The sequence below is a fragment of the Piliocolobus tephrosceles genome, chromosome 1 (assembly GCF_002776525.5).
Source record: "Piliocolobus tephrosceles isolate RC106 chromosome 1, ASM277652v3, whole genome shotgun sequence".
NCBI classification, from domain to species: domain Eukaryota; kingdom Metazoa; phylum Chordata; class Mammalia; order Primates; family Cercopithecidae; genus Piliocolobus; species Piliocolobus tephrosceles.
In genome coordinates, this window is record NC_045434.1 from 197,057,165 (window position 1) to 197,078,524 (window position 21,360).

Consider the following 21,360-nt stretch of genomic DNA (forward strand, 5'->3'; position numbering starts at 1 on the left):
TATCTCCACATTGGGAGCCACATGGTCCTGCTGTCTGGGATTGGGTCTAAGGATAGGATATGGCTTCGTTCTGTCAGGCACCCATTCTCAGCATCTGTACTGCAGGCCCCAGGCTGGCTTAGGGGCAGCTCAGAGGCAGCTCTTGCCTTCAGGAAGCTATTTCGACTGTAGAGCTATTCTCCAAAGACAAACACAAGTCCAACTTACCTCACAAAGGCAGCAGCAGGACTGGGGGCAGGAAGGAAGATAAAGGGGCTGGATGGCTGGAGAGAGGCTGTTCTCAGCCTCAGGAGAGATTAAAGGAGTGAGCCTGAAACACTGCGGGACTGCTTTCCTGACTGGTTGCTATTGATCAGGGAGAGGAGCAGAGACAGGAGCCGGGATGAAGGGACAGGTAGGTAGCCAGGCGCATGTGGCAGGGGCGTCTGTTGGCAAGCTGGACGATGGGATGGGCTTGGGCAACCAGGAACTGGGCAGACAGACCTAGCCAGTGCCCAGGGAGGTGGGCCCTTTGTGACCCTAAAGCTCCTTGGAGGTTTGTCCTACCCAAAGCATCCCAAAGCTTCTGGGTGGCCATGCAGGAAACTGGGACTGGCATCCATCCACAGCTCAGACCCTTTCAACCGCACTTCAGAAGCAGTGCAGACAGTCTCCCATGATACCCTGAGGGTAGGATTAGCCCCCAGGTATCACATGGCCAGGGGACACCTCATTTTCACAGTTGTTCTGCTCCCATCTGCAGATCCCACTTTCTTTTTTTGTTTTTTAGACAGAGTTTCACTCTTGTTGCCCAGGCTGGAGTGCAATGGCACGATCTCAGCTCACTGCAACCTCCGCCTCCCGAGTTCAAGTGATTCTTTTGCCTCAGCCTCCCGAGTGGCTGGGATTACAGGCATGCGTCACCACGCCCGGCTAATTTTATATTTTTAGTAGAGACGGGGTTTCTCCATGTTGGTCAGGCTGGTCTCGAACTCCTGACCTTAAGTGATCTGCCTTAAGTGCTGGGATTACAGGTATTAGCCACCGTGCGCGGCCTACAGATCCCACTTTCACCAAACACCTGCTGAATGAAAACTCCTAAATGTGCCAGCTCCACTCATGCCTCAGGACTGTTCTCCAGTCACCACTGCTTCCTGTGGAACTGGTGATCTGCCACACCTAGTAAAGCGGGACCCCCACCCAGGCGACAGCCTCAGCACCCACAGAGGGCAGGAGCTTCCGCTTTGCTAAAACACCACCTGAGCTCATGGGAGTGAGGGAAGGGGATCAATCACTTCAGGATCCTAACCTGGTTAACTGTGGCTCCCAACCTGGTTGTGCATCAGAACCATCAACGGAGATGCTATTTTTAATGCAGATCTCTGGGCCAGCTCCAGACCCAACGAACCAGAATTTCTGGAGATGGAACATGGAAGTCTATGTTTGCAAAAGCCCTGCAGGCAATTCTGATGCTTTCTCCTGGCAAAGAGCACAAATTCATCCAAACTGTTCATTTCACAGACAGAGTCTGACTCCCAGGGAAGGGTGAGGAAAGCGATTTGTCCAACGTTACATAGGCAGTCACTGGCACGGCAAAGATGCCGCCCAACTCTCCTGCTTCCCTGGGCAGCTTTGACAATACTAACAATAAAGATAATGATAATCATGATGGCAGCAGCTGCTATTTATTGGTACTACTCTAAGCCCTTCACAATGCATTAACTAACTGGATTTTCACAACTACCCTATGAGGCAGGTACTATAATTCCGATTTTTCCAGGAGAAGAAACTGAGGCACAGAAAGGTGGATTCACTTGCCCAAGGTCATACAGTCAGAAAATGGTGAACCAGGCCCCCTGATGCCAAAGCCTGTGCTTCCATTTAACTGCTCCAAATCCCTGAGATCCTCCCTCCAAGGTTTTGCTTCCTCTCCATTTCAGTGGGTTGAGCTGTAGACTGTGGGATGTTTTGTGGGGATGGGCCCTGAGGAGCTGCCTAGATTTGCTCCTTGGAGGAGGAGGAAGAGCTGCAGCCCCGACCCTCAGAGCCTGGGGGAGCCCAGGAAGCACGCCTCTCCACTGACTGCAGGACCCACTTTTGTGCTTACATCTGGATCTGGGTGAGTTTCATGTCCTGGGAATTCAAGGCCCTTTGGATGAAGCCACACTGCCAGGGGCAATGTGGGCCCCACTGTTAGCTCTGGCTAAGAATGAGAAGCGGCTTGCCCTGGTCCATCTGGGTGCTCAAGTTCTTTTTAAGCAGCCTCACGGGGACATCCTCTTAGGCCGGTGATCATCATGCATTAGCTTCCTCTCCGGTATTTGGGATTTTATCCTCCTTGGTTTGGGGAATGTAACTAACTAATTTGGCTTTACTTTTAATTACTTATTTATTTTTTGAGACAGCATCTAGCTCTGTCGCCCAGGCTAGAGTACAGTGGTGAGATCTAGACTCACTGCAACCTCCGTCTCCCAGGTTCAAGCGATTCTCCTGCCTTAGCCTCCAAAGTAGCTGGGGTTACAGGTGTGCACCACCACGCTGGCTAATTTTTGTATTTTTAGCAGAGTTAAGGTTTCTCTATGTTGGGCAGGCTGGTCATGAACTCCTGACCTCAAGTGATCCACCCGCCCTCCCAAAGTGCCAGGATTACAGGTGTGAGCCCCTGTTCCAAATCATGGCTTTATTTTTAAAGCCTAACGTAGGGAAGAGGGACACAAGGAATGAAGGTGAACAGAGTCAACAGAGGCACATCGCATGCCCTTTGAATCAATGGCACACACAGACCCTGTTTTGCCGTTTATCATCTCCAGATACCCCAAAAAGTGCCACCTGGGCTGATACCATGTGTCACAGCACAAGGTAAGCTGAATGGGAGGTACTGCCTGTTGGGTAGTTCCCAGTCCCTGAGGCAGAGGAAACAGGGAACGTGGGCGTTGGAGGCAGATGAGCCTGGTTGTGACCTGCTGCACGCCTCTTTGCCAGGTGTGCAGGCCTGGGCAAGTCGCCTCCCTCTCAGCCTCAGTTTCCTCAAGAGGATGACACCCACTTCAAAGTTACTGTAAGCAACACATGAAACTCAAAGGAAGGGGTCTGCACTAGCTGGTGGGCACCAATGGCTATGCCCTTCCTGCCCAGCACTAGAACCCGAATTCTCAGTGGGTTTATTCGCCAGCTTTTGGGACAACAATGCAAAGGTTCCCTTCCCATGGAGTCTGAGCAGGCGCAGGCTTTCAGGCCCCTGGGCTGGCGAAGAAGCCAAGGACCAAAAGCAGGACTGTACGATGACTCCCCTGGCCCTGGCAATGGTGCTTTTGCAGCCCCTTCCTCCATAAAAAAATATTACAAATGATTGTTGACAATTGCATTGGTATAAAGATGGATATAATCCAGGCTGGCTTCATTATTATATGCACTTTTTCTCCTTGGATTTTAAAAGAAATTAAAATGAAAACATTTTTGTGGGCCCTAGGTGCCAAGCCTAATGGAGAAGTCAGCCCTGTCCAGACAGTCGTCTAGGGGGGTGCCTGGCTGGTGCTGGATGCCCCAAGAGGCCTCTTCCCTTCAAGACCGCACTCCCCGCCTCCCATCCCAACCCCATCTGCAGCACCAACACTGCCCAGCAGGGCTTCCTACGCTTGGCCTGGCCTGTCCCCCGACCTGTGTCACAGAGAAATTTGCCAATGTCTGTCAAAACCTACCACCCTAGTCCACCTCCTCCCAGCCTCCATTCAAATTCTAATATCTGTGTGATTCCCCGGCAGTGAACTGTGGGGAACGTTATGAAGACACTTAAAGAGTCCCAAGAGTATGACAAGCCTCTCTTCTTAAATGCCCACTTTCTCGTAGATGTGTTCCTTAGGCCGGCCTCATGTCTGGTAGCACAGGGGGGTGGCCTGTGTCTTCTCTCTGAGGAGCCCACTGTGTTCTACTCATTTTCACATCCTCTGCTCCACTCCACTCCCAGCTCCCAGCCTGGCAGAGAGAAGGTCCTCAGGACAAACTTGCAGAATTGAACGGAAACTAAAGAAATTACTCAAATTCTCCATGTCCCCATGCACTGTCAGTTTCTTGTTGCAAAACAATCTCCAGATGCATTTCTAGGCAACTGCTATTTCAGGAGGAGCATGATCTGGGAGCCACGCCCTGCGTGCTGGAAGGAAGGCAGGGAGCCAGGGTGACTCCTCTGCTCCCGGTCCTAATCCTTTGCGCAGCCATCGGAGGGATTAGACAGCAGCAGTTATCCCCACGTGGTCTATTCCCAGAATTCAAAGTTATTGGGGGAGAAAATGCAATTGTGTTTTGTCCAGTCATTAAAAACAAAAACAAAAACAACAACAACAAAAAAACAAGGCAGTGGATTTCCAACTGCCTTTCAGACTTGATGAAAAGAAAAACAAACTTGAGTGTTAGCACCAAATTGTGCTGACAACATACATCCGGGGCTCTTTGTCTTCCTCCAGGCTCTCTTTTCAGAATTTTTCAACAATTCCTATTGATCCCTGCATAGTTCTCATGCTGACCGTTTATGCTTGGGAGAACAGCCATCTGTGGAGCTTGGAAACAGATCTGCCTGCCTCAGAGGCCCCGAGTAGCAGCGGGAAGTGAAGCCCTGGCTCACACCTTCCAGAGAGGTGGCCGTGGCTCAGTCTCCACTGGCTGTGGGGCCACTGTGATCCATGAAGCACCTCTGTCTCCAGGGCTGACCCTGCTGTCTGCCTGGCTGCACCAGGCTGTCATCAGCCAGGATGAAACACGCCCAGCAGTGGCCCAATCACCTGCTATTTTAGGACCTAGAAGTAACCCAAGAGACCGTATGTCAGACACCCACACTCTGTGATGGGGATCAGGCCTCATCTGGGTGGCCGAGTCGATTGATGGCTGAAAAGCAATTAGAAGGCAGGTATCCTGGCTCTTGGGACCTGGAGTGGGGAGGAAATACCAGGAGCTGCATTTATGACACGATTTATACACCAGCACCACTCACAGATGGCGTCTTACCATGGTCCCCACCCAGTACAGCTACACTGAACATCTTTTAGACCTCAAGGGGCCAAGGTCTTGCCACATCTCCCGTCTAGGCCTTTGTCCATGTGTTTCTGTGCCATAATCCCTCTCTCATGTTTCTTTTTTTTTTTTTTTTTTTTTTTTTTTTTTTTTTTTTTTTTTTTTTTGAGATGGAGTTTCGCTCTTGTTGCCCAGGTGATCTTGGCTCACCACAATCTCCACCTCTCCGGTTCAAGCGATTCTCCTGCTTCAGCCTCCTGAGTAGCTGGGATTACAGGCATGTACCAACAAGCTCAACTACTTTTGTATTTTTAGTAGAGACGGGGTTTCTCCATGTTGGTTAGGCTGGTCTCGAACTCCCAATCTCAGGTGATCCGCCCGCCTTGGCCTCCCAAAGTGCTGGGATTATAGGCATAAGCCACTGCACCCAGCCCTTCATGTTTCTTCATTCATGCTTCCAGTCTCAGTTTGGAGGTCAGCTTCCCCAAGAAGCTTTTTTTTTTTTCCCCAAGACAGAGTCTTGCTCTGTCTCCCAGCCTGGAGTGCAGTGGTGCAATCTCCGCTCATTGCAAACTCCGCCTCCAAGGTTCAAGCAATTCTCCTGCCTCAGTCTCCCAAGTAGCTGGGATTACAGATGCATACCACCATGTCTGGCTAATTTTTGTATTTTTAGTAGCGACAGGGTTTTAACATGTTGGCCAGGCTGGTCTCAAATTCCTGACCTTGTGTTGTGATCTGCCTGCCTCCACCTCCCAAAGTGCTGGGATTACAGGTGTGAGCCACTGCACCCAGTCCCAGTAAGCTTTTTTGAAGCTCATCCCTCCAAGAATGAGTTGAATAGCCCTTGGTGTTAGCCTGTACCTCACAGTACTCACACAGATGGTCTTCACTGGAAGTACGATTCATGCGTCCGTCTCCTCACTGGCCGGGGAGGGACACAGAGCGTCTATCTTGCTCTCTGCTACTTGTCTTGTGCCTAAACAGTGTGTGGCACATGGCAGGCACTGAACAATCACCCACAAGAAGGAATGGTCTCATGAGATCCCAACACCAATCCTGTAAGAGGGCATTATCATCCCTACTCTACAGGACAGAAAACTGAGGCTAAGAGAAGAAACATGATCCCTGCCCAGTGAGTTAGTGGTGGGGCCAGGATTTGAAGAACCCAGCCTCCTGACCCCCACGTCAACACTTTCTTCATTAATACCCCTATCCTGGTACCAGACTGGAGAAGCTCTATTTCAGCAGAAGCTTAAGCCTGTCACACCAGAGCTGCAGTGGAATGGGAAACAGAGACCACCCCATGGCACCAGGGAGTGTGAAGAGAAAAGGGTGAAGGAAGACTTTGCCGATTGCTCCTTCTGCTGCAAGAAGCACTCGAGGCAGCTGGTGTGGGAGCCCCAAATCACAAGTAAGTGAAGGCAGGAAGAGCAGGGACCATCTCTAGACCAGCACTTAGCAGGCAGTGCAGGAGAGCTCTGGGCCAGGAAGCTGGGGCTTTGAACATTATGGGGTTTGATGAGGAGAGAGGCAGCATTCAGCAGGAGGCAAAAGTGAAGCATACTGACAATAGCAAGCATTGGCAAGGATAATGGGGCAACTAGAATTCTCACACACAGCTGGCAAAACTACGAACTGGTTTAACTACTTTGGAAATCTGGCAGCCTCCAACTAAAACTTAACATACTAATACAGTCTGACCCAGCAATTCAAATCCTGGGTATATTCCAACATAAACGACTCCTCATTTCCACCAAAAAACATGCACAGAAGTGTTCATAACCCTTAAACACCCCTGGTGGGAATTTAAAATGCTGCAGCCACTATAGAACAGTCTGGCAGTTCCTCAAAAGTTACATGTAGAGCTACCAAAAGAACCAGCAATTCCACTCCTAGGCATGTACCCAAGAGAAATGAAAACCTATGTCCACGTAAAAGCTTATACATGAATGTTTGTATCAGCATTATTCATAACAGCAAACAAACATAGAAACAATCCAAACGTCTATCAACTGCTGAACGGACAAATAAAATGTGGTATATCCATATAAAGAATGTTTCTAGGCAATTCCAAATAACACTAGGAATGAAGTACTGATGATACATGCTACAATGTGGATGAACCTTGAAACCTTATGCTTAGTGAAAGTAGTCAGTCACAAAAGACCAGATACGGTATGATAGCATTTATATGAAGTGTTCATAACAGGCAAGTCTATACAGAGACAGAGAGTAGATTAGTGGTTGCCTAGGGCTGGGAAATGGGGAAAAGAGGATGAGAAATGAGGAGTTACTGTCATTGAGTACAGGGTTTCTTTTTGGTATGATACAACCAAATCCTGAAAACAAAAATGTCCAGGAACAGAATGGAAAGAAAAACAGGAAAAACAAACTAGTGTTCACGATACAATAATGAGGAAAAAAGCACACCATAAAAGAGTGCATGGAGTATAATACAAAATTTTAAAGCAGACAAAACTAATCTATGGTGACAGAAGTCAGAATTGTGGCTACTCAGGCATGGTGGCTCATGCCTGTAATCCCAACACTGTGAGAGGCTGAGGCAGGAGGACTCCTTGAGGCCAGGAGTTTGACACCAGCCTGGGCAACATAGCAAGACCTCATCTCTACAAAAAATAAAAAATTAGCCAGGTGTGGTGTCCTGTGCTTGCAGTCCTAGCTACCCAGAGGCTGAGGTGGGAGGATTGCTTGAGCCCAAGAGTTAGAGGCTGCAGTGAGCTATGGTCATACCACCACACTCCAGTTTGGACAACAGATCTAGACCCTGTCTATATTTAAAAAAAGAAGAAAGAAAAAGTAAAACAAGAACAGCAGCTACCCTTGGGGAGCTACAGACTAGGAAGGGCCTGAAAGAACCTTTTAGGGTGATGGAAACGCTTTTAATCTTCACCTGCATGGCAGTTACACAGAGGTATCTATATGTAAAATCCATTAGACTGTGCACTTAAGATTGGTGCATTTTAATGTAGACATGTTATAAGCTATACCCCAAGTTTTAAAAGGTAATTTTAAAACAAAAAAGTAGAAGCTCAAGTTAGAAGACTAGGGTTTGATCCCGGCTGTCTGACCTCAGGGAGTCCCGGCCCTCTCAGGACCTGCCTCCCGCTCCTCAGACACTGGACCGCCGGCTACAAAGGATCCAAGTGGCCTGGCAGTCTGAGATTCTGGGAATGCACATACCTATTTGTCACAGGGTTTGCTGGGAAACTTGGCAAGTGCTTGCCATCAATGCGGTGAGAAGAAAAGGAGGCTGTTGCTGTAGGCTCAGCCTTGTTTCTAAGGAAGGAAAGGTCTTCGCAAAGTGGGCGGAACACGCTGCCACCAGGAGAGAATGTCAATTTCAATATGAATCATCTCCTACATCCCCAGCAACTTGCTCTGGGAATAGACACCCTGACTCACTCCTCTCCTGACAGGAACAAGACTTGTTGCTCAAATTTCAGATTCCAAGAGGACCAGCCCAAATACCCACTTCGAAATGAAAAAGAATGAAAGAAATCAACCTAGTAAGCAACCAGCAGTCACAGAACCCTGGGCTGAGAGAAAGCAAACTGCTTTGTACTGATGAAGAGACGAGGCCCGGAGGACGCCGGCTCACACGGCCACTGGCGCCAGAGCGGGGACACGAACCCAAGGCTCTTAACCTCCAATTTTCTTTTGACAACAACTTGTTACTATATTTTCTAGAGAAATAAATTATGCTCTGTGCTAGTGGAAAGCCTTTTAAAGAACAAGAAAATGGCCAAGATGCATCTTAATTAGAAACTGCTCAGCAAAAAACTCTTTGAAGAAGGAAAGGGCAGAGCGTGGAGCGGCGAGTGGTCGGTCGGCGGTGTGAGTGCACGACACTGCGGCAGGCTAATTTCGAGGCATGCTTTGCTCTGATGATCACCCCTTGGGCCCCAAAAATATTCTAATCATCAGAAGGTGGCTGAGGAATTGTGCACATGTCACTCAAGGTCACAAGGAGACCACCATGGGGCCGCAGCATCTGTCTAACAGCAGGTTCTCTTAACTTCCTTGGGCTAAGGGCCTGGCTGTCAGTGACCAGTGCTCCTAAGTCGTTTCCTCTGACTTTTATATAGCCTCTGGCCTCCGGATGGAGCTTTCAGGGCTCTCAAAGCATGTGACTACCAGGAAGGTTTGCTTGCTGCCCTTAAGCCTGACCCATTCTATCCAAGGAATTGCAACATCACCACTTACAAAGCCGATGACAGCTTTTTCTCAAAACAAACTCAAAGCCTGGGTCAGGAATGTGCACCGTGGCCTGCCAGAATCAGTGAGCAACATAGCCCGAGTTTCTGAGTTTCCAGAACTATGAATTTTTTTTTTCTCCAGAGAAAAACCTGCAAAAACCAAAACTCATCAAGTAGTTATGGTATTTTCAGTCAGATAAGTAAAATGTACACACCAGGAAGGGTGTGTACACCTTCAGGGAAGGAAAAAAATGTAATGTTTGGTGAAGGCTTACTGTGTGCCAACCCCCCATTTCACAGGTGAGTAGACTGAGGTTCCGAGAAGTTTGTGACTTGCCCAATTTCACTCAGCTGGTAAGTGCTAGGGATGGGATTTAAAGCCAGGCATATCTCTGAAGTCAAAGCTGCTATCTCTCAGAAACATAGTGGAGATCTATGGAAAACTAGTGAAGCAGCTGGTTTTCACAAACTATCTATCTGGCAACATCTGCAGTTCCCAAGGCAGCCACACTGGTGGAGTAACTCTCACCCCCACAAAAAGACCCACCAAGGCTGGTGTGTGTGTGGAGGGGGAGAGTGTGAACAGTTTGCAGAAGGCACTACTAAGTCACACGCCAAAAAGCAATTGTAAAAATGACATCTTGGGGCCTGGATTTATTCCCTCTTCAACATCATATTTGCTCCGTTTACAAGGCAAAGATGATTTTTCTCTCTGCCAAGGCTGAACATTCCCAGCCTGTGATCTGAAAATCATGCTGTGTTCATTTTGCCTCTTAACTCACCCAAGGCCATAAATCATCCCTCGAAATGGGGATTTGGCTGGCAGTTCTATTGGGGATTTGCGAGGCAGAGGCGGGATCCAATTTGGGGCTCCTCATGGTCATCCTGGGGCTGGTTCAGAGCAGGCAGACGTTACTTTTGGCCACGCAAGCACAGAGAAGATGCCTGAACATCAGATCTGCTGACTAAAGGGAACTGCTACTTTTTACAGGGTCTGTCTGCTGATTCTGAGTGTACTCTGTGACAAGAGGTCAAGGCAGCTGCAGGGGATGAGAGGAATAGAGAACACAGCAAGACCCAGCCCTTACCCAGCCAAACCCAGGCCGAAGGGCATGAGGGAAAATAGGGCATGCAGAGACTGCACTAGGCAATTTATTTATTCTACAAAATGTACTGAAAGCCTACTCTGCGCCAGGCACTGTTTCTTTCCTTGGACTATAATTATTCTCATTATTACTTTTTACCAAACGTAATAATGACAGCAGCTTACATTTTATGACTGCGTATCGGCAGGTACTATATACCAGGTGTTTTACACACATCAACTTTATTTAATCCTTACAGCTTTTGAGTGTAGTAGTTGTTATCCCCATTGTACAGATAGGGAAACTGAGGTGCAGCAAAGTTAAGAAACTCACCCAAAGTTACATGACTACAAAGTAGCAGAGGCAGGATTCAAACTTAGGCTGGTCTGGTTCTCAAATCCATTCTCCTCTCTGTCCATCACAATGACAGCCAATGGTATGTTTTGCAAGTACATTTGGCCTTGATCAGCATGAACTTGTAATGCGTGGGTCCACTTAATCGCAGATTTTCTCTCTTTCTTTTTTTCAGATGGAGTCTCACTCTGTCGCCCAGGCTAGAGTGCAGCGGGGCGACCTCGGCTCACTGCAATCTCCACCTCCCAGGTTTAAGCAATTCACCTGCCTCAGCCTCCTGAGTAGCTGGGACTACAGGTGGGTGGCACCACGCCCAGCTAATTTTTTGGTATTTTTAGTAGAGACAGGGTTTCACTATGTTGGCCGGGCTGGTTTTGAACTCCTGACCTCAGGTGATCCGCCCACTTTGGCCTCCTAAAGTGCTGGGATTACAGGTGTGAGCCACCAGGCCCAGCCAATGCAGATTTTCTTCTGCCTCTGCCATTCCTGAGACAGAAGACCGACCCCCACTTCCTTCTCCTCAGCCTGATCAACATGAAAATGATGAGGAAAACGATGAGGACCTTTATGATGATCCACTTTCACTTAATGGACAGTAAATATATTTTCTCTTCCTTGATTTTCTTCATGACACTTACTTTTCTCTAGCTTATGTTATTGTAATACAGTATATAATACACAGAACATACAAAGTATGTATTAACTTTTCATTGGTAAAGCTTCCAGTCAACAGTAGGCTAATAAGCAGTTATGTTTCTGGGAAGTCAAAAGTTAGACTCAGATTTTCACCCGTGCAGGGGGTTGGCGCCTCTAACCCCTGTGTTGTTCAAGGGTGAACTGTAGATGTTTTTAGGTTATGAGGCACAGACAAAAGATGTTCCTATGGTGGAAGAAAAGAGGGAAATCTAAGTCTTCTGTTCAAGCCCTGAGCACTCAGCTGATGTCTAATAAATGATGATGCCTAGAGATGGGAGGCTGCAGACCCTGACCACGAATCACAGGCCTTGCCTGGCTTTCCACTGGGGCAGTGGTGTGCAGGATGTGGCATACACCAATCCCGAGCCCATTCCTCTACCCCACTGTGTTCTTGACGGCCACTGTATGTGGTCACTGGGAGATACGGCAGCATGGTAGTTAATGGCTTGGGTTTCGAAGTTCAGCGGAACTGGGATTAAGACTTTGCAAGTCCTCAAACTTGCCAAATCCCAGTCTCATCTGTGCAATGGTGATAAGATGGGTAATTTAGATGTTATAAGGGCTGTGAGGTAGAAAAAGGAAATACAGCTATGGGCTGGACATAGTGGCTCCCGCCTGTAATCCTAGCACTTTGAGAGGATCGCTTGAGCACAGAAGTTCAAGATCAGCCCAGGAAACATAGCAAAACCCTGTCTGAATTAATTAAAATATATATATATTTTAAGAAGAGAATGAATACAGCTATGGTGCCTGGCATGATGTATGTGCAAGGAATGGGTTCTTGGGCCTGAAATCAGATACCTCCTAAGAGACAGTTTCCCCCTGCTAACGCTCTGAGGATTTCTAGTTGTTGGTGGTGACTTGGCCATGATGGGCAGGGCTGTGTTTTCGCAGCACGGCCTTGAACAATCTAGCTGATCTCAGAGCGTGTGGCGCAAAGAGCACTGCACTGAGACTCAGGCCACCAGAGTTCCAGTCCCGGTCCCCCAGTTAACATTCGGGATCACACCAGGCAAGCCCTTTCCCCTCTGAGCCTTAGTTTCCTTAACTCTAAATAAGGGGGTTGGACTCACCATTAAAGAACCCCTCCAGTGGTGACATTCCAGGACTCTGTGCCCCTTGACAATTTCCCCTGCTGCCAAGGGAGGATGAATTTCTCATGGACTACACAGATTTATTGGAAAGATGGATATCTGTTAAGTACTTTCAAGGTTGGCCAGCTGACCCCCAGTGGCCATTGGCAGGAGGCCTTTATTCCAAGGTCGTGAACCCTAACCTTTCCCACCTCCTCCTGTTACAAGTTCCAGTGTAAGCTGCTTACATGAAGGTACGAGAGGTACAGAGCCTACCAATGATCTGCCCGCCAAGACTTCTGCCATGGGCATTTGAGGGCTGGGGGAACAAACAGGGGGAATCAGGGCTGGGAAAGCCCTGAAGTCCTCATGTGGCTTCCTGGGTCCAGGGGACTTGGACACCCACCCCAGTCAAAATGGGAGCAGCACACACTGTTCTAAGGGCTTTGCAGCATCTTCATCACAGCTGATGATTGATGAATGCTTCCTATGTGCTGTGCATGAATATAAGCACTTCATGTGTGTGAACTCATTCGTTCTCAAAACAATCTTGTAAAGGAGGTACTATTATTGTTCCCACTTTATAGATGGGAAAACTGAGGCCCAGAGAGGTTAAGAAACTTGCCCAAGGTCATGCAGCTAGTAAGTGGCAAAGCAGCATGCACACGCAAGCCATCTGGCCCCAGAGTCTAAGTCCTTTTTTGTTGTTGTTGTTTTTGAGACGGAGTCTCTGTTGCCCAGGCTGGAGGGCAGTGGCATGATCTCAGCTCACTGCAACCTCTGCCTCCTGGGTTCCTGAGATTCTCCTGCCTCAGCCTCCTGAGTAGCTGGGATTATAGGTGCCTGTCACCACGCCCAGCTACTTTTTGTATTTTTAGTAGAGATGGACTTTCACCATGTTGGCCAGGCTTTGTCTCGAACTCCTGACCTCAAGTTATCCACTTGCCTCGGCCTCCCAAAGGGCTGGGATTACAGGCGTGAGCCACCACACCCGGCTGAGTCCATGTTCTTTAGCTAGCTTATTTAATATTCCCCCAAAGCCTAGCAGCAGGTGTAACATCTGCACCCTTTACAGGCAAGGAAGCTGGGCCTCAGGGTACTGAGCCACTTTACGGTTGGTTCCTCCCTTGACTCTGCCATGCATTCTTCAAGCTGCAAATTCACCTCTGTGACATAATGGCAAGAACAGCACCCCCCGATCAAGTGACTGCTCTGTGCCTAGCACGGGGCTAAGCCTTTGCAGGTCTCTCTAATCCTCACCACAGACTGGAGGCAGGGCCCCTGCTCCACTGCACAGCCTCTAAGCAGTAACCCAGAGTTTCCACCCAGGCCTGTCTGGATTCAAAGCCCATGCATGCTCTTTCTGCCACCCAGCCGGACACTAACTGCCCTATCTGGCCACCTCTCAGCAGAGGAGAAAGAGGCAGAGATAAGCCGGGCGTGCCGGCTCACGCCTGTAATCCCAGCACTTTGGGAAGCCAAGGAGGGAAGATCATGAGGTCAGGAGTTCGAGACCAGCCTGACCAACATGGAGAAACCCCATCTCTACTAAAAATACAAAAATTAGCCAGACATGGTGGCGCGCACCTGTAATCCCAGCTACTCAGGAGGCTGAGGCAGGAAAATCGCTTGAACCCAGGAGGCAGAGGTTGAAGTGAGCTGAGATTGCACCACTGCACTCCCGCCCCGGGCAAGGAGACAAAGCCTGGCTCTGTCTCAAAAAAAAAAAAAAAAAAACAGAGGCAGAGATCAACCTTGGCCTGAGCCACAAGATGAGAAACAGGCTGCATCCTCTTTGTTGGTGGCCACTGGGGTTTGGGGAACATCTTCTGACAGGGCCTGCTGAGCCGGATGTGGGTAAAAAGAAAGCCACTTTGACACTGACTTGTTTAGGACACAGAAACTTGCTTCAGAGACGCCTCACCCAGAGATCTTGTCCTTAAAGTAAGAATAGATTCAAGGAAGGGCAAGTGGGCAGCTGGGAGGGGGATTTGCTTGGTGAAGTGCCACACTGGGAGACCAGGCTCGGGTATCCCGCTGCAGCTCCTGCAAATCTCAGCAAAACGAGGCACCCATGTGAACTCATGACCCTTCCATTACACAGCCCTGCCAGCCCTGCAGGCCAGGGATGAGACTACAGGAGCCTGTGTCCAAGCCGAGCACCAGGAGGCGGGGCGCTGCTCAGGGTCTCCTTGTATACCCTACTCAGTCAGCACAGCAGACTGGGCACAGCCTGCCACCTGACTGCACCCAGTGTCCCATGTCTGCAGGGCTCAGCCTATAGGGAGGACATTAAATGATGCAACCCAGCAGCCCCCATGAGTCCAGAAAAGAAGTGGTGGGTGACTAGCTGCTTCATTCAGGCCAGTTCATCTCCTATCTTCAGGAATAGTCTAGCTTCAGTGCCTGTCATGGGTTCACTCCAACTAGAACCCCTCTCAGGCCCCGAGAATGCCCCTCAGCCCTCATCCTTTGGGTGTGTTCCCATAAGCCTCTGTATCCTGAGACTCATTTGTGGCGACAGTGATCTGAGCTACCACTATTAACAGGGTCTATTTGTCAGGCAGTCCCTAGGCCGGGATTTAAGTTTATCATTAGCTCCAATTTACAGAAAAACTCAGCCTCAGAGAGAAATGACTTGTTCAAGGTCACACAACCAGGAAGTAGTAAAGTCTGAATTTAAACGAGGTCTGCTGGAAGTTCCAGCCCGTAAGGACTGTCCATGTCAGTACCTATGGTCACCCGCACTTGTCTCTCTCTCCGAGAGCACCTAGACAGACCTCCAAGAGACTCCAGGAAGGGTTGCCAGTGCATGTCTTGGCAGAGTTGGTAGAACTTTCACTGTTCCATTTATCCCTGTATCCCCAGCAGTCAGCACGAGGCACTGCCACCTAACAAGTTATATTTGGAGAGAAGGAGTCAATCAAGACCGGCTCTCCCCGCCCAGCGCCAGGTCCCCATGCATCTCCCTTTCCCAGGCGCCAGCTGCCCACTGCAGCTCATCTGCTGGCTGCAGAGGGAAGGCTCTGCTTCACTGCTAGGAATGCTACAGGTACTGGATGACAGGGCTCCCTGGGCCCTGCCAAGGCTGCTCCTGAGACAGACAACCCAAGGGACCTCAGAGCCTGCCATGGGCTCACTGGGACAACTGCCAACCTCATTTATTACAACAGAAATCATAAATCACTCATGTAGACATGGCCCTTTGCTTGTTCGTACACACTCATTTATATCCTTCTAGCAGTCCCAGTATGAATGATGAACGTACAGGGGCCCAGAGAGGTTAAGTGCCTTGAATTTGGCCACACAGCTCAGGACGGAGTGAGGACTTGCGCTCAGGTTATCCGATTCTAACTCCGGGCTCTTTCCATCATTCCAGATGGCTCAAGCATGCACCACCAGGCTGGGTGACTAGAAAGGGGCCAGAGGGTTGAGATTTACATCCTAGGCCCTGAGGAATTTTACAAAATGGAACCTCTCCCAGAAGCGTTTCCTGTGATGGTCTGAGCCATACCTGTGCCCATGCTATGTGCAGTTTCAGAAGTCAACAGCCCCTCCCACCCCACCACCAATTCGCTGAATATTTGCAAACTGTGCTTAGAGAGAAAAAGGAAGCTTTCTTGAAAACTTCCCTGTTTATACTAATAGCAAAAGCTCCAACAACTTTGATGGGATCTGCACCAGCAATCTTTCCCTAGGGCTGATGCAGGATATTTAGGGAAGCTCTTGTGTTCTAGGCAGGTAAGATAGCCAGGTTCCTAACAGGAATCAACATATCTCTTTAATTCGTATTTGAAGTAAAAGAAACATCCCTCTTCCTTCCTCCCATTTGGCTCAGGAATTCATCTCTACAAATCTATCCCGAGACAAAATTTTATGCCCAAAGATAACTCATGCATTATTTTTAATAGCAAAAAAATGGAAACAATCTTTGCCCAACATTAGCGAGATGGTTAAATGAATTATGGCATATCCATACAATCACAGACACCATTAAAACATTCCTTATGAAAACATTTGGATGACTTCAGGAAACACGATGTAACATGAAGCCAAAAAAAAAAGAGCAGAAAGGACATAAAATGGTATATAAAAGGAAAAAAAAAAAGCAGAAAGAAGAAAAGATTGAGAGGAAATAAGCAAAGATGTTGATGGAGGCTGCATCTACAGAGCAGAACAGATTATTATTATTATTATTATTTTGCCTGATTTGCACTTTTTTGATACTTTCCTTTTCCCCCATACACTCCTAGGATAATGAGAAAAATAAATACATAAAGCTGCCCCAGTTCACACCCCATTTCCCAGAAGGGGAGTGAAATGTCTGAAGAGCCAGACAGGTGACGATCTGACTGGTGAAGGGGAGGAGGGTAGATTCCTGTCACTTTTTCCATAACATGGACACCTCTGATGGGGCCGCACAGATGGGAGTGATAGGGGGATATCCCTTGTAAATTTGCCTTTAAGATTTTCCTGGGAACTTCCATCTCCGACTCATGTATTTGGTTCCTGACTTCAGGAGACTGTATCTGTAAGGGGTGAGGATTCCAAGTCCGGGACTGCCCCTCTCCAGCCCCACACCACTCCTGTCCCTCAGGGGAGATGAAGGCCAGGCTGCAGACAAGGGGGTTGGCAACTTGCATGGGTGTTACTATTGGAATGTGAGGCCATGCCCACAAGAAGGCAACTTGCAGACCCTCTGAGCCACGGAGAGAGGCTCCCAAGGCTCGGGGTTAGGAGAATCCTGTGGCTGGGCGAGGACAAAGACACCAGCAAGTGGGGCTGCAGATAAAACACAATGAGTTGCCAGGCAGCAGCAGGACCCATGCCGCTTCTCCTGATATGCGGCTGCTCCATTTGGCTTCCAAGTAGCTTGTGAGCCATGACTCTATACCCTTTTGTTTTTGCTGCTGTTGTCGTTTTGAGATGGGGTCTCAATATGTTGCCCAGGCTGGACCTGAACTCTCAGGATCAAGGGATCCTCCCACCTCATCCTCCCAAGTGACTGGGAGTACAGGTGAAGGCCACCATGCCCGGCCCCCAACGACTCTAAAAAGCACGTACCCAACCCCATCAGATACGTGTTCAGCAATCTACGAAAACATCCAAGACCATTTCATGGCGACACTCCAGAGGAGTGGATTTAAACCTGGTCCTCTGTGTTCTTTAGGTCTCCAAACCTCCACGGGAACAAATCTCCAACCCTCACTATCCCTACTCCCATTTCCAAGTTTCTCCACTTTAAAAAATAAATGATAATTTCATACAAAGCAGCCTGTAAGGCTAGAGAGAAGCATATAGGATTCCCCCTAAATCTAGGAGGACTCAGAAGCCTGAACAGCCCAGAGGAAACACAGACTTGGAAGACCCCAGATCTGAAGAACTGAGGAGTCCCCACAACTCAGGAGGTGAAAAGGCAAAAGTAAAATTCCACTCAGTCACCAGGGGGGCAGTGGGTCCCTCCCCATATCAAAGTGGTTTCAATCGACTCACCGAACATGTTACCCTCGTAGCCGTCTTTCGTTAGTGGACGGAGTTCGTTTTTCCCCATTGCATAACGTTTATAGCTCTGCCAAGCAAACTGCATCATCTGCAAGAAAAAGCAGCAAAGAGAGAAGCTCAGTGTGACGATTCCTGGCAGTGCGCACTGGCCGCCTGGCTTTGCCCTTTGCAACAGGATTTTAAACTACGTCTAAAAAATAATCTTCCAAATTTTCCAAATTGAAGAAAGTGACGTCCTCTCAACATGATTTTATTTGTACAGTTATAGCGGCTGGGAAGGTCATTCTTCTTAGACAACGCCATGTGTCTAGGGCCTACCCACAGATTTCTTAGAGAAGACAGAAAAAGCACTAAATTCTAGACATTCTTCAGTGCCAAAGTGAAAAGTCACCTCTTCCAGGAAGCCTTCCCTGTTTTGCTTGCTTAAAGTCATCCTCCGAAGGGAAGGAAAACGAGCGCTTGCTGTAACGGAACACTCCCCTGAGCTAGGTATCGTTAACCCATTTTATAGCTAAGGAGACAGGTTGTAGACATGAGGTAACTCATCCGAGATCGCTCAGTCAGTGAGCATGTTGGGAACTGAGCCATCCCCTCTGGCTCCAAAGGCTTAGGTCTGTCCCCAAAGCCTTGGTTTTGTCCCCTAAAATCACCATTCGAGCTCTTTGAACTCCTTTGACCTACCCTGGCCTCCCATGCACTCCAGCTCACCCCAGTTACTTGTTGTTTCTCTGGCTCTGGACCATAAACTCCTTGAGGCTAGAAACAACACTTGCCTCGCCTCAGTTTCTCCCATAGCAACCAGCACAGGGCTTGGCACAGGTAGGCGTCAATGGATGCTTATGGACTGTCACCCAGAGTATGCGCGAGTTCTTACGGTGCAAGGCAGCTACTCAGCTCTCAGGAGCATCACACCAGCACCCTGCTCCCCAGCTGCCCCAGGATCTCCAGGCTGAAGCAGATGCAAGGTGACAGTCCGCCCCCAACCCTGTGCTGCAGCCTCCAAGGTCTCCCTCATTTGCCTTTATGGTGTGCCCCTTTTCCCTTGGCATGGCTGACTGCAGAGGGAGCACAACACAGCAGAGTTCTGGAGTGACCTGTGGAGCAGAGGAGGAGCCAGGGGCCCGTAGTGGCAGCAGAGCTGAGGCGCAGGTGGATGGGGAGGCAGCCTAGTGTGCCGGGAAATACTCAGGCTCCCAGATCAGAGATGCCTAGGTCCTAATCCCATCTCTGCCGCGATCTCTGTGACTTTGGCATGAAATCAGTTGCATCAGCTGAGATCTGCTTTAGCAGGGGACAAGGCCAGCCTCGCCACCATCCTGATAGGTTGAAATGGAAGAAAGTAGTGGGAATGCCCAGTTTTCCACCAGACACAGCAAGCGATTGACAAACACTAGCTCTATTTCCTCCTTGACCTTTAAATTACTGGTTCTCCAAGCCTCGTCTATCCACCCCTCCTTTCATCCAGTCTCTTAGCTCTCAAATGTTAGCTGGCATCAGAATCACTGGGGGCTTGTTAAAACAGGTTGTTGGGCCCCACCCTGAGTTTCTGATCCAGCAGGTCTGGGGTGGGGCCCAAAAATCTGCTTTTCTACCAGTTCCCATGTGCTGCTCCTGACCCATGGGCCACATCTGAGAAGCACCAATCTGTTATATTCTATGGCTCACTTCCAGACACTGTCCTGCATCCGTTGGCTTTACCCTCCTCTCTCCCAGCCTGTGTTTCCCGCCTTAGCGGCCCACTTTCTAGGATATCATCACCTGTATTCTCCATGCTTGGCCACTCCTGGTGCCCACGCTTAGAAGACGTCTCTTCCAGGCACACCGGGACAGTAAACAGCTGCTCTCACTGCTGCAGCCCAGATGTACAGACCAGAAGGGCAGGCAGACCTGACAGGTGCATGGCCTGGACTCTCCGTGAAATGGCAGAATAATCTAGCACCACTGCCCCATTTCACAGATGATGAAACTGAGGTCCAGAGATGAGAAGTGGTCAGGGCAGCACAGCAGCCAGGTCAGGACCTGGCTCATTCATCTCCCAGAGCAGCAGACACCCCCCAGGCTTGGCCAGACATGTGGCTTCCCATGTGACACACATGCAAACGTCATGGTAACACAGTCAAGCACTTGGCACGGGCTTTGAGTCCTGGTTCCATTCCTCTGTTATTTTCTACTTATCTTGAATCGGCAATAACAATAAATAATTGCCAGGCATGAGTGCTTGAGAGAGAACAGCCTCCTCCCTCAGTCTCATCTGGGGGTTCTCTCTATTAAGTCAGTGTTGGGGGAGAGAGGGCAGGTGGCTGGGGGGCTGGGGTGGGGAGCAGCAAGCTGTTAAAGCATAAATGACAGCAGAAAAGGAGGAGGAGAGGTCTAAGTGGGGGGCCACACCGCACCCTGAAAATTCCCCCACCTAGAGAGAGGGAAGTGGGTGTTCGGGAGTAATTACGAGAATCACAGGTATCTACGTGGTCTCAAAGAAGCTGTCACTGCAGGAATGTGAGGTTTGGAATGTGGCCCATTTTCACAGTCATCCTCACCAAGGGAGGGAATGAAGGCACAAAACATCTCAGCATCACTGGGGACTGAATTCACAAGGCAATCAGAGCTGACTCTTCGTGCTTTCGTTCCTTCAATGCACACATGCCTCCTGACTCATGCCACGGGTGGCTCAGCCTAGGTGCTGGGTGAACAGGGGACAGGGGATGAAGGGGACAGCCTCCCAGAAAGGTGGTCCTTCTCTCTCTCCCTAACACACCCTAAGCAAGCCCCTACTAGGTGTTCTGTCCTGTGTCTGGGCTATAGCCATGGCGGGAATGCACTCCCAGCTCCTACCCTCCGCCCCCCTGCCAACTGCCCATCTTCCTTCAGGTCCCAGCTGAAAGGGCACCTTTGCAGGGAGGCCTTCTCCCCAGCCCAAAGTCAGACACCATCCCACATTCCTGATGCAGACCCATGGTGGCCTGCAGTCAAGCTTTTACACCTGCAACTGTTGGGTCAGTCCCCCCACCCCCATTCACAGCTACATGCCCCACAATGCATCCAAGGGCTGGCACAAAGAAGGTGCTTGTTAAGTATTTGCTGAATTGGCTCTGGAGCTTAACACATGACTGGAAGACTCAATGTGGACCACACGCCTCACAGGCAAGACATGTGCCAGGCAAACAAGCCAGAGAGGAGGGGCTGCTGGACAACAGGTGTTCAGAAGAGGGCAAGTGTGTGTCTCAAGGGAAGCTTCGTGGATGGATGAACAAGAGTTCTGATGGACAGGTAGAACTGTGAGGGGCACAAGAAAGGGTGACCCACAGAAAGGCTAACGTTTTCACTGTGGAACTAGTGATGTGTGCCATGGGTAATACCTGGACTGCAGAGACAGACAGTTCCTGACATCATGCTTAGGCAGTTCTGAGACCTCAAAGGTCACATGGGGAAGTTCCTTAATAGGAGTCTCTC

The 21,360-nt window shown here is 49.3% G+C and overlaps 1 protein-coding gene across 3 annotated transcripts in view; it reads right to left on the minus strand.

Annotated features, from left to right (window-relative positions):
* MAN1C1 (mannosidase alpha class 1C member 1) overlaps positions 1 to 21,360 on the minus strand; it is a 174,916-nt gene that overhangs the window by 88,333 nt on the left and 65,223 nt on the right. For all 3 annotated transcript variants that reach the window (XR_003309739.2, XM_023219589.2, XM_023219588.3), the window contains exon 2: positions 17,902 to 17,998. Coding sequence is in view for 2 of the 3 variants with exons in the window: in XM_023219589.2 (XP_023075357.1) it covers positions 17,902 to 17,998 (97 nt within the window). In the remaining variant the exon portion in view is untranslated. The remainder of the gene's footprint in view (positions 1 to 17,901; positions 17,999 to 21,360) is intronic.